Here is an 18,816-nt window from a genome sequence, read left to right on the forward strand (position 1 = left end):
AAGAGAAGTTTTGTTAATTCATAATTTTAATGTTTATCTGGTTATCTTATCTAAATGGCAAAATTCTTTAGCCTTCCTTATCTTTGGGATATACTTCTCTCTTAAATGTTACTTTCTCACAAATCCCAGTTTACTTGAATAAGAATCCAGTGTTATGCCAAAAGTTAGGGAGGCATATGGAGGGACAAATCCTGTTGGGTGAATGCTTTCCTTATTCTTTTTACAAATGAAATCTTTTGAAAATAGATGTCAGTGGCAGTTTAAATAGAGAAATGGGAAAAAAAGGGAAACCAAAAATCTGAGAAGGTGTGAAGGAGGAGTTTTTGTGAAGATTTCCCATGCTGTTCTCTGTATGCATTTTTCCTTTTTCCTCATGCCCTAATCTACACCCACACATACTATTCCTCTAGGTGCATCTCAGAATTCCTAAACCTGGTATTACTGGAGGCTTGGCTGCAGATCTAAAAGTAAGGGGCCTGCCAAAAGTTGGGTACATATTTTCTGTTGTATTTCATTTGTTTAAGGCAGAAAGAATAACCTTTCATTCCAAAGCAGTTAGCTTGCTTAGCAGCATTAATTTAAAAAGAAATGCAAATACTAATCTCTGGCACTGAAGCAGAAAATTAGTTTTGGTTTTGAAAGTTGGTGAAGAATAGTTATTTTTTATGGACTGTTTTGCATCCTGGTGAGGTCTACAGAGGTCTGTACTTGTGACTCTACCTAATAGGCTGACATGTTTTCTCCTTCAATTTTATCTGAGATTTGTTATCAATGATCTTTTGGTGTCTTGACTCAAAAAGGCAAACTAACCAAGGAGTATTACTACTTACATTGCCTTATATCACAGTGTGCTTTTTCTAATTCCCTGGAAGAGATAAGGGATGGGTTTGTGTGTTCAGGGGAGGTAAATTGTTTTTGGTGGAACACTGGAGTTATCAATCCTACTCTTAGTGTTAAAAAGAGAATGCCAGAACTACCCCTCTCTTCACCATTTTATTCAGCAATTTAAAAATATTTAAAATATTATAGAAATATGCACATTGAGGCTAGGTGCGGTGGCACGGGGCTCATGTCTGTAACCCCAGCATTTTGGGAGGCCAAGGCGTGCTATGTTCGAGACCAGCCTGAGCAACATGGTGAAACTCTGTCTATACTAAAGATACAAAAATTAGCTGAGCATGGTTTTGTGTGCCTGTGATCCCAGCTACTTGGGAGGCTGAGGCAAGAGACTCGCTTGAACCTGGGAGGGGGAAGTTGCAAGGAGCTGAGATTGCACCACTGCACTCCAGCCTGGGCGACAGAGCGAGACCCTGTCTCAAAAAAAAAAAAAAAAAAAAAAATGCAGGGTGAGTGCAGTGGCTCATATCTATAGTCCTAGCATTTTGGGAAACTGAGCTGAATTGGGAGGATCACTTGAGCCCAGGAGTTTGAGACCAGCCTGGGCAACAAAGCAAGACCCCTATCTCAAAAGAAAGAAAGAGAAAGAAAGAAAGAGAAGGAGGAAGGAAGGAGGGAAGAGAAACAAAGGAAGGAAGGAAGGAAATTCAAACATACACTAAAGTTGAGAGAATTGTGTAATTGACCCAATGTCCCATCACCCAGCTTCAGTAATTATCGTTAGTGTTAGGCAAGTTTCTACCAGAAAATATGTCCTGGAAATTTTAATTCTTGATCTGTGTTCAGATTTTGCCTTTCAAAATTTGATTATTGGGTCTTTGAACATTGCCTCTGTATTAAAAGGATTTGAGTGAGGAATTCAGTGCTTAATAGTCAATAGTCAATGAGTCTCCTTTTGGCTCGCCTCCTTAGGGAAAGGAACTGGTTGTCGGGTGTTAGGCAGAATTTGGGTGTATTTGTTGTGGCTCAGAGATGTTTTTCATAGAACTGATCACTGCCCCAAATTCCATGTAGATGACCAAATTAAAAGCGAGGCTGGGGAAAGGATGGGTATCCAGCCTATTCTAATCCTGCCTCATGGTGTTTTCTAAATATTTACAGAAAGAAAATTTACAGAGTCGTTTCCTGGCCAAACTCTGATGAGCATCTCAGTACTTTCCCCTCCACTTCTTCTCACGTCCTCTTTGGGGACAGGTTGTCAAATCTTTGAGTTTCTAGTTATTGGTATTGACTGGTTTATGACTCCCTCTTTCACCCAGATTGTCATGAGCCGTTTGCAAAGCACTCCCAAGTAGAGCCTCTTGGGGAAGGAGAAAGTGCTGTCACGCAAAAAAGCCTTGAGCTGGCTGCCTCGAAAAGCCAGAGTCGCAGGCAGCTGGATGCGAACACTATTCCCCAATCTTTCCCTCCTTGTCGTCTCTATTGCACTCCTGGCAACTCCTGGGATACAAGAGGGTGCAGGACAGACTTCAAATCGTAGCACGATCCAGGGCGGAAAGCCGTGCAGCACTTGTTTGGGGGGCTGGTGTTTCCTTAAGCTTAGAAGGCGTGGTTCCTCACGTTCACTGTCCCGCCTCTCGCCGCCTCCACCCGGCGGCTCCACGCGGAGTCCCGCCCTCTCCGCGGGAGAGGTGCGCCGGGGTCGGAGCGTCCGGACCCGACGCGCGGCTCCCAAAGGCTGGCAGAAGGAGCCCAGTCGGGTTCAGCCCCAGTTACCAGCAGTCTGCAGGCAGAGGTTGTGGAGATTAAGGCTCTGGGGGCAGCCTCAGGGCGTTGCCCTAGAAAACGCCGTTTAAGGAGAGACTTGTTGGCGTCTCCGAGGCTCCGCCCGGCGCCCCCTGCCAGCGCTGTGAGCGAGACCCCAGCCCGCTCGCTGCTACTGGAGACGGCACTTCTCGCACCGGGCGGGCAGCCTCGCCTCTACACCCCTAGGCGGCGCTGCGCTCCTCAACACCGGGCCGGCTTCGCTTTCCCAGACGGCTGCCCAGCCTCCAGCCTAGCAAGCCCGGCTCCCAACCGGCCAGCCTGGGCAATGCCGGCGTTCCGGAGGCCCAACGTCGGAGGTCACTGAGTAGCCCGGAGCAGTGACGGCCGGCCGGAGCGTGCTCTTTCCCGCGGCTCGTGCTCTCCGGGAGTTCGGAGCATGGTCTTGGATCAGCGTTGGTGGAGCGCGTTGGTGGAACGTGGACGCCCAGAGGGAGGATGGTAGGCTGGGGGGTGGCCGTTCTATGTTTGTGGGTTTCCTGCGGCGCTGCTGCGGGACAGCTGGAGTACTCAGTGCCGGAGGAGACGGAGCGGGGCGTAGCCGTAGGCAATGTCGCCGCGGACTTGAGGCTACCAGCGGCCACTCTGTCCTCGCGGAACTTTCGCTTCCTTTCCAGCCACCGCGAGCTCTACTTCGGGGTGGACCTGGCAAGCGGCAGCTTGGTGGTCAGAGAGCCGGCGGACCGCGAGCGGCTGTGCGGGGCCAAAGCTCCCTGCGTCTTGACCTACGACCTGGTGCTCGAGGACCCGCTGGAGCTGCACAAGATTCGCGTTCACGTCCTGGACACTAATGACAACTCACCTCTCTTTCCTGCCGGCGACTTGCAGCTGCACATCCCGGAGTTTCTGATGCCCGGAGCCCGATTTACTCTCCCGAATGCTCAAGATGACGACGAGGGAAGCAATGGGATGCTAAGCTACAGCCTAAGCCCCAGCCAGCACTTTCGCCTGGACATGGGATCGCGGGTTGACGGAAGCGAATACCCGGAGTTGGTGTTGGAGAAAGCTCTGGATCGCGAACAGCGCGCCAGCCACCTGCTGGTGCTTACAGCTCGGGACGGCGGGCTACCTGCCCGCTCAGGAGACGCACAAGTCACTATCATTGTGGTGGACACAAATGACAACGTGCCTGTATTTGAGCGCTCCGTATACCGCACCAGGGTTCCAGAGACTGCACCCAATGGGACTGTGTTATTCCGGGTTCAAGCACTGGATCCAGATGAAGGTTCTAATGGGGAAGTCCGATACTCCCTAAGCAATAGCACGCAAGCAGAGCTGCGACACCGCTTTCATGTGCACCCTAAAAGTGGGGAGGTGCAAGTAGCTGCTTCACTAGGTCCGCCTGAAACGCTCTTGGAGGCATACATTGAGGCTAGGGACGAAGGTGCCTTTGGTCTAGCTAGCACCGTCAAACTGTTGGTGGAGGTGACTGACGTGAACGATCATGCCCCTGAACTGGACTTCATGACTCTTTGGAACCCAGTATCCGAGGACGCTGCTCCTGGCACAGTGATTGCTCTCTTTAGTGTAAAGGATGAAGACCTCGGTTCCAATGGTAGAGTCATTTGTAGCATGTCCAGTGGAGGCCCTTTTCAGCTGACGGCTTCCTTTGACAACTACTACAGCCTGCTGATCGATGGGCCCCTGGACCGGGAGCAGATCAGTGAATACCAAGTCCTAATCACGGCCTCAGATAGTGGCTCACCCCCACTTAGCACCCGAAGGATAATCACTGTGTCAGTTGCTGATGTGAATGACAATACACCAAGCTTTCCTCAACTGCAGCAGGAACTTTTCGTTGCTGAAAACAATGGCCCTGGGGCCTCTCTAGGCCGAGTGTTTGCCCAGGACCCCGACCTGGGGAAGAATGGCCTTGTCTCTTATGAGCTGTTGGATGTTATCTCTGGGGGGCCACCAGCCTCTAGCTTGGTGGCAGTGGAATCATCCAGTGGGGCCATCACTGCCAAAACTTCCTTTGACTTTGAGCAGCTCAGGGGTTTTCACTTTCAGGTAGAAGGCCGGGATGGTGGCATTCCTCCCAGAAGTGCGACAGTGACTATAAACTTGTTTGTGGTAGATAGGAATGACAATTCTCCAGTTATCTTGTTTCCCTTGCCCAGAAATGGTTCTGTTCCAGTAGAAATTGTGCCCCGCTCTGCCAGGACTGGACACTTGGTCACAAAAGTGGTAGCAGAGGATGCAGACAGTGGTTCCAATGCCTGGCTTTCCTACCACATCTCCCGGGCGTCTGACTCTAGTCTTTTTAGAATTTCAGACAATATAGGTGAGCTCCGTACTGCTCGCTTAGTTCTTCCCACTGATGCAGTTAAGCAGAGGGTGGTGGTAGTGGTTCAAGACCATGGAGACCCACCACTTTCCTCCTCTGTCACTCTGGGTGTGCTGTTGAGCAACTCTGTTCCTCGTTTACTTCCAGACTTTGAAGATGACTGGGAACCAGGAGGGCAGCTTTCTGCCCAGAACTTGTATTTAGTAATTGCCTTGGCCTGTATTTCCTTTTTATTTCTGGGATGCTTACTTTTTGTCATGTGTAGCAAGTTGTGCCAGAACCCAGGCTGTTGCCCTCAGAGCTGCTGTGGCTCTACAGAGGATCTGAGGTATGGAAGGAAGATGGTTTCAAATCCTTGCATGACATCAGCCACCATAGATGTCACTACAGTTGAGAGACTTTCTCAGACTTATCTCTATCAGGCCTCTCTAGGACTTGGTTCTGATAATCACAGTTTGCTGTTGCGTGGGGAGTGCAATGCTGCTGACCTGCGAAATCTTGCCACCGGGGTAGGACTGAATTTGCCAATATCCTGTATTCAGGTTCGGAATAGGAAAGGGGATCACGCTAATGTCAATGCCATGGTAAGCAAATTTTATGGAATTTGATTCCTTTGACCAGGAGATGGCTGCTAGCTATGTTCTGAAGTGTTTCTTAGACAAGCCTTTGGCAACATTTCATCAATTGAATTAAACACTCCTTCTTAGCACTTCCTGTGCTAAGAAATCTGGGAATATAGAAGTATTAGAAGATTGCCCTAGGCCTCAAGGGGCGTATAGTTTGGTTTTGAGAAACAAGGGTAAAAAATTAAAACCTATTTAAGAACAATGAAAGTAATATGGCATAAAGGTCTAAAATTCACAATAAAATACCAAGATATTTTATAAGCAATAGATTTTTAAGGCACTCTAATATTTAAAGAATGAGACATATGTAAGAGTCTGCATAAAATGGACATAATATCATGGAAGGTGAGACATTTACTTAAATTGTTGCAATTCTTTATTAAAAGATGAAAATAACCACATAAGATGTAAAAATAAATTGCAATGGGGATTAAATGAAGGGAGAAAGAGAACATGAGGAAACATTTGAGTGGAGAGGAAAGAGTCAGAGAAGGCTTTGTGATAGAGACAGCATTTTAGTTGGATGTTGAATATGATATACTATTTAATAAAATACAGCATATTCTCTAGCCTATACTTTTCATGAATACCATTTTGGTGAAGGTAGCTTCTTTGGGAATGACACCCTAAAACATAGCTAATAGCTCCATAGCAGTGTTTTGTAAGTACACAGAAATTATAAGGCTGTTCATGACATCTATTTATACTGATAGAAAATCGTATTGTTGGATACAGGACTTGGCAAACTTTTCTTTTGTGTTTTTATTGATAATATTTTACAAAGAGGAAAGATGAGTAATTTTTGTGTCGGAAACATATGTGTGTTCAAAGGTGCACTTACCATCCAAAGTCCATTCAACTTGGATTTAATTTATTATGGAGGACAGATACACTTAACAAATAAATAAATATTATATTTGGGAGAAATGTATCTAATAAAACTTAAGTATTTCAAATACTTCAATTTATCTGTTTGTGGCCCTTGGCATTTCAAAACTTTTTTTTTTGAGACGAGGATCTCACTATGTTGCCCAGGCTGGTCTCAAACTCCTGGCCTCAAGTGATCCTCCCACCAAGCCCTCCCAAAGTGCTGGGATTACAGGCATAAGCCACTGCAGCTGGCCCTCAAATTTCTTGAGTGGAATTAGGACAACATTTTTAAGCAATTCTACATTATTATTTTTTGACTTCTCATAGAAATACTAGACACAAGAGAAGATATGTAGAAATTAAGGAAGGAAAATGAAGCATTCCTTGTTTTCCTATTCTAGGAAATAAGAAGATAAGTGGCTTGTAAGCTAGTCTTTCTTAAGTAATGATGTTAACTATAAATAAAATAAATTTACCTATGTTATAATTTTGTGTACTTAATATTTTCATGATATAATAGAATCCAGCATATGAGATATGCTCAGTAAATGCTGACTGAATGAATAAATATGTACATATATGAATTAGATGGTAACACTGTTCAGCATAGAGGGAAAACCTTTAACTTACTTTTCTACTTTAGATGTGTATATGTAGTTAGCAGTTTCAAGGTCACTTTCAAATGTATTGTTTCAATGATTGTTTTCTTCCTCATGACATACACTAATAACAGAGGAATTTTCTGGTTCTGGAGCTAGCATGAAAATCTTCAATGCCATGTCTGGGACTAAGTATGAGTCCAGTTCTATAGGTGACAAAGGAATTAATAGATATGCACATCATTACATTGTGACATTTGCAGTGGATACTATTTAATAGAATCTCAATCAATTTAAGGGAAGGAAATTGGTGCACTATAATGCTAAATTTCAGGTATCAGAGCGCTTCATATGTAAACACTTTTCCTACCAAGAAACTTCACTATTTATTTCTTTTATTTAATTGCTTTCTGTAACAAAAAAAAGATGAGAATATCAGTAATGGCTATAAAGTTTGGGAGTGAGGAATTTTTTTTAGAAATACATTTTCGCTAGACTAGAAAGGAAATTTAAGTGATAGGAAGGCCGATGAATCTAGAAGTTAGAAGGAAAATTAGCTATTTAAAAGGAAAAAGTAGGAAATAACGGAGGAAAAAAGCCCCTTTCCACCACATTTTTAAACTTATGTAAATGATCAACAAAATAATAGAGATCTACTGTTCAAATGTTCAGGAATATTGTACCATTCCATTCATACAGGTTGAACAATCTTTTTCCATCATTGTTGATATTTTGCTTTTTAGGTAGCTCATTGGTCTGCTAACTATTTTTGTGGGCTGAATATTTCCTTATAAATAAATGGAGTATAATTCATAAAACATGAATAAAATAACTTTATAAATATGGGGTATTTGTAATTCACAAAGGCATTTGTTATTTACTTCTTCCTTTCAATTACATATTGATCTGATCTTAATTCTTGAGAAAGGAATTTTTGTCATAGTATCCTGAATGCCTTAATAACAACAGAATTCTAGAAATAAAATATTTATTACTTTTATTTTATTTCAAATCATTTGAAAAATATGACATTTAATAATGATTATAATGTGTGAGTCTTATAGAGTCTTATAATGCATGTGTGTTTATATTTGGTTCAAATTCTAAGTTCTTTCATTTTAGTTTACAGTAAGTTTACAGTATCTATTAACATAGTGTATAATACTAAAAATTATCAGTTTAAGAAATTCAGGAAAACATGGTTTTTATCTTTATGTTTTCAATTGATAATATTGAAGATATAAACAAAATTGATTCATTGATCGTTTAACAATTAGACAGTGTGTACCTCATGTCCATTTTTCTCTGTTAATATTTTTGATGGACAATTTAAATTTTTTTAGAATGGTATCTAAGATGGTACTTCTGAGATATACATTTCTACTTATTAAACATTGATTACATTGGCAATTTTTAAAGGTATAAATATATTAATGCAACAAAAATGCATGAAACACTTAATGTATAACTGACCTTATTAAATTTCCACATGAAAGTTACACATACTTTGAACATACCAATGTTATATTAGTGTATTGTTCTTCTGGAATTAAAGCATCTTCTTTTTTGCCAGGGGGCATAGGAAATAGGATATTTCTTCTTTGCAATGTCATTTGTTAGCAGTGGTAGACTGTTTATGGCATTCAGGGTGCTTTATTTAACATACATTCCACAGGTAGACTTTTCCATAGGTTAACTGGATGTTTGGTATATCTATTTTGACTTTGATGCTGATAACCACACTTTAAAAAACTTTAGAATGATGAAACTAAGGAAGTTTGTATGACATGTGAAATTCAAATTTAAAAAATTCATATAGATAACCCAACACTATTGTATAATAGAGACTCTCAAATCAATAAAAAGGAAATAAAAAGGACCATTATAATTTGAGTGGATATAAGGCAAAAGCAATGCCTTGGAAACATATAAGTTGGAAAGTATTGACGACATGTCTCATAATGTTAATAACTTACTGACTTTTGTTGTCTTCAGTATTTTCTGTTAGAGGGAAACAATATTTCAACAACTAAATTCACTTAGCTAGGTTAGAATGAAGGTGGACTAAATTGCTGAAAGGTTTTTACAATGCTCATATAAATGCATGCCATATGAATATCAGAAATATTAACATTTGGCAGAACTTCAAATGAATATGGATTACAGTCCAGGATCCTGACTAAAGTATTATGGGAAGTAAGGAATTTGTTGGTAAGGGTTGTTCTTAAGAAACAAAGCTAAATAATAAAGGTAGCCACTCACTTTTTTCCCAGTTTTAATTGATGGAGTAAGATAGTGGTTCAGGATATAAATAAATTACATGTCTCTTTTGTACTGCATTTATGAAAAAGAAAGGACTATAAACACAAAAGGTTATATATTCATCTAGAACTTGTTTTGGAATCTAGAAATAAATATGCAATCTCATATTCTCCTGTGCTGTAGAGAAAGATAAACACTTTATTTCTAACCCATCCCAAAATCCTTGGCTGTTCCTAGAGCCATTTGGTTACCATCTACAGATATTCTGTGTTCACAGGGGCACTCCTATGACATACCTTCAAAACGTACTCTGAATTCAGACACATTATGGTTATTCCTTAGAACTGTTGAGCAAAAACTGCAGCTGTTTTGTTTAGACGCAAAATAATGTTTATATAAAATAAAAACAACCAATTAAGAAGTCTTAATATTGGGTTTTAAGGTTGATTTGTCTTTTTCTTTCCTTATTAGTGTTACCAAACACTAATAAGATCTGATATCGAGGTTAGGCTGGCCCTGTTAAACAAGTTGGAAATTCTGTCTCTCTGTCTCTCTCACATTTTTTTTTTCTTTTCCCTGGACATGTTTGCTGAGATTGGTGATACAGCTTTCTTAAATATTTGGTGAAATTCACTAGTGAAGCTCACTGTACTTAAAGTTTTCTTTGTGGGAAAATTTAATTAAGATCAAATTTCTTTGTATTTTTATTGCTCTTATTTCATTTCTATACATTTTACTTTTTTCAGAGATATGTTAGTTTTATATGTACTTTTGGATATTTTGGCATAAAGTTGTTTATAATGTCCTGTTGTGACTTTTTTCACATCTGCAGGATCTGTAGTGATGTTTCCCTTTTCAATCCTGGTGTTATTGTCAGCTCTCATTTTTCTTGACTAGACTTGGAAGTAGTTTATTAATGATATTATTTTTCCAAGGCTAACTTTTGGTGTTTTGGGTTCTCATTCTTGTATATTTGCTTTCTATTTTAATACTTTTTCTATTTTATTAATTTATTTCCTTCCTTATATGTTTATACTTTAGTGTGCAACAGGAGTACTTTAAACATACTTTTCATTTCTGTTTCCTCACACAAAATATTTAAAAGATTTGAACTTGATGGTGGAGATTTAACAAATTAATAATAATCAGTGCTTTGTCCAGGACATTCTTACTGGTATTTTTCTTCCTGCAAATGTCCAATCATTAATGTAATGATACCAATACAGTGTGGAGCCACTGCCTTGACTCCTTCCATGGTGCCCAGCTTTACCCACCAATGCCTTTGCGTTATCAATGCAAGTGTAAATATAGTGAAAAATGCAAATAATGTTTAACATTGTTTTGAAAATTATTTTCACCTCATGGACACCCAAAGTGTTCATAGACCACACTTTGAGAACCCCCTGTTCTAATTCTATCATTTCTTCTTCTTCTTTTTTAAATTAATCATAACATTTCTGTAATGGGTCTTCAACTATTTGATTACCCTGAGGTACAGTTCACATAGGAAAGTCAGGATAAATATTTGATTCTTTCCCTTTGTTTGGCAGTAGTCAAAACTATAAATTGATTCCTGACCTTCTTACTAAAAGGACCAATGACTTTTTTTAGGTGTCATTATGAACTCATTGACTTAAACATATTTGATGTGGCTCAATCCATGGCAATTATTATCTTTTTAATGATCACATTATGCTAACTTTGGTAAGTTGGGAACTGTTGAGCTTTGCTCCTGAGTCTTTGTGAGTATGTTTGTATATCTTGTTTTAAACCTTTTATTTTGGAATAATTATAGATTCACATAAAGTTGCAAAACTAGTACAGAGATATCTCATGTGCTCATCACCCACTTTTCCCCAGTGATAACACCCTGAGTCCTTTTCACGTGAATCTTAGTAGTCTTTTGAGTGCTTCCTTGCTTTCTGGTTTGACAAGATGTCCAGATTATCTTGTACTTTCCTTTCCCAGACCTTGAATCAGCATTATTGAAATACCTATCAATTATTTTTAGTGAAAGCTGATATTTAGAGATATAATCTGAACGATAGGTGTGTTTATTGCTGCTGGGTCAGTTGGTGTTTCTAGGTGTTTTCAGTTACTGAGCTTTCCACTTTTTAAAAGATAAAATACATCACATGTTTATACTAATCAGATTCAAGTTCAGCACTCCGAGGTTTTTACTTAACTTCATTAATCTTATATTTGTGTTTCTCCCGTACCTCAAATCCCAGTTTTCATTGACCTCAAGAGAATTACTCATTTGTTATCCCAAGGGACTCAAACAATGGTCTTAGAAAACAATTTCAGCACTATAGGAACAATATAATACTGTAACAGTTTAAATTTTTGCCTTTCTTTTCACTTATAAGGCACATCCTTATAAATGTCCAGTAGGCATGTACAGTCAAATTATTGTGTTTTAAAGTATCTTGGAAAAGTTCCTCTCTGTGTAGTTAAGCCACCAACTAGATACAGAGCTGGCTTTGTTTCAAGTTGCTTTCAAATTTAGGACTTGCTTTTTAAATATTAATTTTTTTTTATAATTATGTGAAATATTTATATGGCTCCAAAATAAACTGATAAAACAAAATATATTAGAAAAGTCTAGTATCTACCATTCCATACAATACACATTCTTCCTTACTTTTTTTTCACTTAAAAATATAAACTTGAGGTTACTTCATAGAAGTATAGTATGTAGACATATTCCATAATTCTTAATGGTATTTTTGATTAGCAATTAATGAGCTCCAATTTATCAATATTGTCTTTTTTTTTTTTTTTTTGAGACAGTCTCACTCTGTTGTCCTGGCTGGAGTAAAGTGGTACTATCTTGGCTCACTGCAACCTCTGCCTCCTGGGTTCAAGCAATTCTCCCACTTCAGCCTCCTGAGTAGCTGGGATTACAGGCACCTGTCACCACATCTGGCTAATTTTTGTATTTTTAGTAGAGACAGGGTTTTGCCATGTTGACCAGGCTGGCCTTGAGCTCCTGACCTTACATGATCTACCTGCCTTGGCCTCCCAAAGTGCTGGGATTAGAGGGCTGAGCCACCACGCCCAGACAACATTGTCTTTTTAATTTAGAATTCTTTCTATCCTTTTAAAGAAAACATATCCTGCTTCAAGATCATGAAGATATATTCCTGTGTTTTCTTCTATAACACTGCTACCCAATAGAACTTTCTGACATGTAAATTTTCTCTATCTGCATATGTGGGACATGTGGCTACCAAGCACTTAAAACGTGGCCAGTGAAAATGGGCTACTAAATTTTTAATGTTACTAATTGTAATTAATTTAAGCTTAAATAAACACATCTGTTTAGTGGTTGCTGTAGCTCCAGGAGCTTTCTTGTTTTAGCTTGAGCATTTAGATCTTAAATCACCTGAAATTGTTTTTGACTATAGTGTAATGTAGAAGTCAAGATTTATATTTTCCATGTGTAAATCTAGTTAGATTGTTTACATACACAGCACTATTGAATAAAAAGATGGTCCTTTTCTCACTGTGCAGTGCTACCTTTGTCATAAACTACATGACTTTATATAGTTGTTCTGTTTCTGGACTTTCTATTCTGTTTCATTGGTCAATTTGTCTATTCTTGTGCCAATTCCATTCTGTATTAAATATAGTAGCTTTCATCTGTATTGATGTATAATTGTGTAAGTTCTCTCACTTTGTTCTTCTGCTTCAAAATTAACTTAGCTATTTTAGGCCCTTTGCATTTCTATATAAATTGTAGCTTCAGCTTCTCAGTTTCTCTAAAAAAAAAAAAACCCAAAAAACAAAAAAACCCTGCTCTGATTTTAATTGGTACTATATTGAATCTGTAGAAAATATGGAGTATATTGAAAATATTTTATTTTGCTCTTTATTTAACCTATAAAAACATGAGGCTTGCTAATATATTGACAATATTGAGACAGACAACCCATTAACAAGATATATTCTTCCATTTATTTTATTATTTTATCTTAATGTTTATGTGTGTTTGTGTGAGTGTGTGTATGTAGAGGTACTGAACAACCTTTACTAGATGGCTGATATTTTAATGCTAGTTTAAATGGTATTTTTAAAGTTTAATTTTATAATACAAAAATTAGCTGGGCATGTTGGCACATGCCTGTACTAAGGAGGCTGAGGCAGGAGAATCACTTGAACCTGAGAGGCAGAGGTTGCAGTGAGCCGGGATCGTGCTACTGCACTCCAGCCTTGGCGACAGAGTGATACTCTATCTCAAAAAAAAAAAAAAAAAGGCCAATTTTATAATTGACTTTTGTTGCAAGCATGTAGAAATAATACTGATTTTATGTTAGCTTTGGGTCCAATATTCTTGCTAAATTGTAAAATATCATTTTTATATTTTAGGTATTCTACATATACTGTTGTGCTATCTCCAAATAATGTTAGTTTCATGATTGTATTTTTTACTTTCTTTCTTTTTTGAAAAAAAATAAATAAATAAAGATAGAGTCTCACTACATTGCCCAGGCTAGTCTCCAACTCCTGGGCTCAAGCTATCCTCCCATGTCAGCCTCCCAAAGTGCTGGGATTACAGGAATACACCATGCTTGGTCTTTTAAAAACTTTCTAATCGGGCTGGGCACGGTGGCTCATGCCTATAATCCCAGTACTTTGGGAAGTTGGGGCAGGTGGCACATGAGGTCAGGAGATCGAGACCATCCTGGCTAACACAGTGAAACCCTGTCTCTACTAAAAATACAAAAAAAAATTAGCCTGGCGTGGTGGAGGGTGCCTGTAGTCCCAGCTACTCAGGAGGCTGAGGCAGGATAATCGCCTGAACCTGGTAGGCAGAGGTTGTAGTGAGATCACACCACTGCATTCCAGCCTGGCAACAGAGTGAGACTCCGTCTCAAAATAAACAAAAACAGAAACAAACAAACAAAAAAAAACCCACAAATGAACAAGAAAACTTCCTGATCATACAGTTTTCTTGCTTTCTGGCATTGTCTATGAAATTCAGTATAATATTGAATAGAAGTAACATTAATGAATAGTCTTGTCTTATTCCTGGTCTCAGAGAGGAAGTTTTAAAATGTTTAATACAAAATGCATTGTTTGATTGGGCTTGTTTGCATAAATCCTTTATCAAATTTATTAAGTTCCCTTCATTTTCTAATTTACTATGTTTTTTAAAAATCAGGAGTAGGTATTGAATTTATCATTATTTTCTGTTATTGAACTGATAACATGGGTTTTTATCCTTTTATTTTATTAATACCATGTACTATATTGCTGATTTGTTAATGATAAATCAATCTTGCATTCTTGGAATAAACCCAGGTTGCTTGTGATTTATTATCCTTCTTTATATTTTTGGACTTAGTTTTCTAACATTTTGTTTACAATTTTTTAAATATATGTTTATGATAGAAATCTGTTTCTACAGAAAAAATAGGTATTTTAAAAAACGTAGTTATTGGGTACTAGGCTTAGTACCTGGAAGATGAAATAATCTGTACTGCAAACCTCTGTGACATGAGTTTGCGTTATAACAAACTTGCACGTGTACCCCTGAACTTAAAATAAAAGTTAAAAAGCTTCCCCCGACACACACACACATGCATACACAATTGGGTTTTAACTTTTTTTTTTTTTTTAATGCTCTTGTTGGAGTTTGGCATCAAGGCTATCCTGGACTTATATGGTAAGCTGAGAAGTGTTACTTTTCTTTTCCTTATTCAGAAGAGTTTGTCTTACTCCATTTGGGCTGCTATAACAAAATACCATAAACTGGGTAGCTTAAAAACAAGAGAATTTTATTTTTCACAATTCTGGAAGCTGGGAAGTTGATGATCAAGGCCCTGGCAAATTTGTGTCTGGCAATGGCCCACTCCTTGGTTCATAAAACAGAATGTCACCTTCTTGAGATGTCTTCACCTTGTGGAAGGAGCAAGGTAGCTCTCTGGAGCCTCTTTTATGAGACCACTAATCTCATTCATGAGGGCAAAGCCCTCATGATCTAACCATCTCCCCAAAAGCCCTACCTCCTAATATCATAATCTTAGGGGTTATCATTTCAACTTATGATTGCAAAGGAGAAGGGGACACAGACATTCAGATCCTAGCAAGTTTGTGTAAAACAGTATTTTTTCTTCTATAAACATTTGAAGAATTAAGAGTGAAACTTATAGGCCTAGAATTCTTTTCATGAAAATATTTTTAATTATAAATTCAATGTCTATATATTAATATTTATAGAATTGTAAAGAGCCTCTATTTCTTGTTGTATTAGTTTGGTTAAATGGAAAATTTTAACATAACTTTGCTCAGAAATGGATAAAACAAGGAAATTTAAAAAAAATCAATAAGGATACCAAAAACTGTATGGATAGGAATAACCAACTGTATGTGTGTGTGTGTGTTGCTGAACATTATCATTTGTGAGATACATTTATATTGTTGTGTGTAGCTGTATATCATTCATTGTTATTATAGAGTATTTCAGGGTGTGAATGGTCAATTTCTGTAAATGTTCTTCACGTTCAAGAAAAAGCAGTATTCTGACATTGCTTCTTGTGTTCTATACATGTCCATTAAGTCAGCTTTGCTAGTTGTGTCATTCAAATATTCTGCATTCTTTTTTATTCTTTTTGTTTGATTATTTTATCAGTTACTGAGAAAATTATGTTAAAGTGTTCCACTATGAATAGTGAATTGTTTCTTCTTGGATTTTGTCAATTTTTTGTGTGTGATATGTTTTTTTGTGTGCTTATAAGACATATTTTTATTGTGGTAAAACATATATAATATAAAATTACCATTTGAACTATTTTAAGTGTACAGTTTAGTTACCTTAAGTATAGTTACATTGTTGTACAACCATCACCAATGTCAATCTCTAGAATTTTTTATCGGCCCAAACGGAAACTCTGTATCTGTTCAACAAGAAGTCACCATTTCTCCCTCCCCCAAGTCCTGGTAATCACTATTCTACTTTATATCTACTAATTTGACTATCCTAGGAACCTCTATAAGTGGAATCATATAATATTTGTCCTTTTGCATCTGGCTTATTTCACTTAACATAATATTTTCAAGGTTCATCCATGTAGCATTTGTCATAATTTCCTTCCTTTTTAAAAGGAATAATATTTAAATATATATATATATATATACATTTTGTTTGTCTATTTATTCCTCAATAGACATTTGAGTTGTTCTGCCTTTTGGCTGTTGTGATGAATGCTGCTATGAACATAGCTATACCCATATCTCTCTTCAAGTCCTGCTTTCAAGTCTTTTGGGTATATACCTAGAAGTGGAATTGCTGGATCATGTAGTAATTGTATATTTAATTTTCTGAGGAACTGCCATACTATTTTCTATAGCAGCTGCATCATTCTACATTTCCATCAGTAATGCACAGGGGTTAGGATTTTTCTACATCTTCACGAATATTTGATATTTTCTGTTCTGTTTTGTTTTACAATAATCATCGTAATGGATGTAAAATGGTATCCCACTGTGGCTTTGATCTGTATTTCAGTAATGGATAAGCATCTTTTTTAATATATATTTTTTTATTGTACTTTAGGTTCTGGGGTACATGTGTAGATCTTGCAGGATTGTTGCACAGGTACATACATGGCAATGCGATTTGCTGCCTTCATCTCTCCGTCACCTATATCTGGCATTTCTCCCCATGTTACTCCTCCCCAACCTCCTTACCCCTCGTTGTCCCTCCCTTAGTCCCACACAACAGACCCCAGTGTGTGATGCTCCCCTCCCTGCATCCGTGAGTTCTCATTGTTCAACACCCACCTATGAGTGAGAACATGCAGTGTTTGATTTTCTGTTCTTATGTCAGTTTGCTGAGAATGATGGTTTCCAGATTTATCCATGTCCCTACAAAGGACATGAACTCATCATTTTTTATGACTGCATAGTATTCCATGGTGTATATGTGCCACATTTTCCTTGTCCAGTCGATCATCAATGGGCATTTGGGTTGGTTCCAGGTCTTTGCTATTGTAAACCGTGCCACAGTGAACATATGTGTGCATATGTCTTTATAAGAAAACAATTTATAATCCTTTGGATATATACCCAGTAATGGGATTGCTGGGTCAAATGGAATTTCTATTTCTAGATCCTTGAGGAATTGCCACACTGTCTTCCACAATGGTTGAACTAATTTACACTACCACCAACAGTGTAAAAGTGTTCCTATTTCTCCACATCTTCTCCAGCATCTGTTGTCTCCAGATTTTTTGATGATCGCCATTCTAACTGGCATGAGATGGTATCTCAATGTAGTTTTGATTTGCATTTCTCTGATGACCAGGGATGATGAGCATTTTTTCATGTTTCTTGGCCTCATATATGTCTTCTTTTGAAAAGTGTCTGTTCATGTCCTTCACCCACTTTTGGATGGATTTGTTTGTTTTTTTCTTGTAAATCTGTTTTTGTGTGCATGTCATATGTTTTAAGGCTATTTTATTTTATTAGATGCTTAACCAAATTTAAATATGTGATATATTTCTGCTAAGTTGAAACTTTTAGCATTATTTATTATTTACCTCTTTCTGCTGGTGATAAATTATTATAGTTTTTTTGTCTGAAATGTCATTCTTGATGGATATTTTTCCTTCAGTGTAAAATTCAAGATTGGCATTTATTTCCTTTTTGTGTATTAAAGTTACCTCCTTATTATCTTCTAAGTTCCACTGTTGTCTCATTGTGCTGCTTTATCAGTAATGTATTATCTTTCTTCCAATTTTACTAATTTTGTCTTCTCATGTGTCCAATATGCTATTAAACATATTCCTTGAGTTGTTAATTTTGGTTATTGTATTTTTCATTCTAAAAATTATACTTATTATTGTTCAAGTCCGCCATAATGTTTTTGTAGATTTCTGTTCCCTGCATTTTGTTTTTCAAGACAAGGGCTTGTTCTATCACTCAGGTATGATCATAGCTCACTGCAATCTTGAATTTCTGGGCAAAAGTCATTCTACTGCCTTAGCTCCCAAAGTGTTGAGATTTCAGGCATGAGCTTCTATGTCTGGCTCCTGCAAATATTCTAAGCTTGTCATTTATTTATGTAAATATAGTAAATCTTCATCTGATAATTCCAGCGTCTGAAGTCTGCAAGTGTATATCTGCTGTGTGCTGTTTCAGCTGGACACCTCCATATTTTTATGTCTGCCAACTTTTATTTGACTTGTGATGGTCCTGATCCTGAAAATAATATTTGTTAAGATATCCTGAGATCTTGGATGGATGTGCCATTCTTCATGTTAGATTTTTATACACCTTCCAGTGCATGAATACTACTGCTTATAAACCACTTTAAATCAAGTTCAAGACTTGAAGGTCCTTGGCTACTTAGACTACCTATTATCAGCTAAAAATATGCAAGATATCTAGTGTCTAGCTACAAGTTTATAGTAATAAATTTTCCTTTCCTATTTTCCTTCTGGCCTTTTTGGTGCCAAGTCAAATTACCCAGCAGTTTTCTGGGCTGAGGGTAGGTGGGTTTAGT

The 18,816-nt window shown here is 37.9% G+C and overlaps 1 protein-coding gene across 22 annotated transcripts in view; it reads left to right on the forward strand.

The window, feature by feature from the left end:
- The window catches only part of LOC100398424 (protocadherin alpha-C2), a 211,453-nt gene that overhangs the window by 119,961 nt on the left and 72,676 nt on the right, over positions 1–18,816 (forward strand). For 2 of the 22 annotated variants that reach the window (XM_078360997.1, XM_035286235.3), the window contains exon 1: positions 2,557–5,532. The exons of the other annotated variants lie outside the window; for them this stretch is intronic. In XM_078360997.1, the coding sequence (XP_078217123.1) occupies positions 3,100–5,532 (2,433 nt within the window). In that variant the 5' untranslated portion in view covers positions 2,557–3,099. Of the gene's footprint in view, positions 1–2,556; positions 5,533–18,816 lie in introns of those variants that run through there. 22 annotated transcript variants of the gene reach the window in all.

The sequence above is a fragment of the Callithrix jacchus genome, chromosome 2, assembly GCF_049354715.1.
Source record: "Callithrix jacchus isolate 240 chromosome 2, calJac240_pri, whole genome shotgun sequence".
NCBI lineage: Eukaryota > Metazoa > Chordata > Mammalia > Primates > Cebidae > Callithrix > Callithrix jacchus.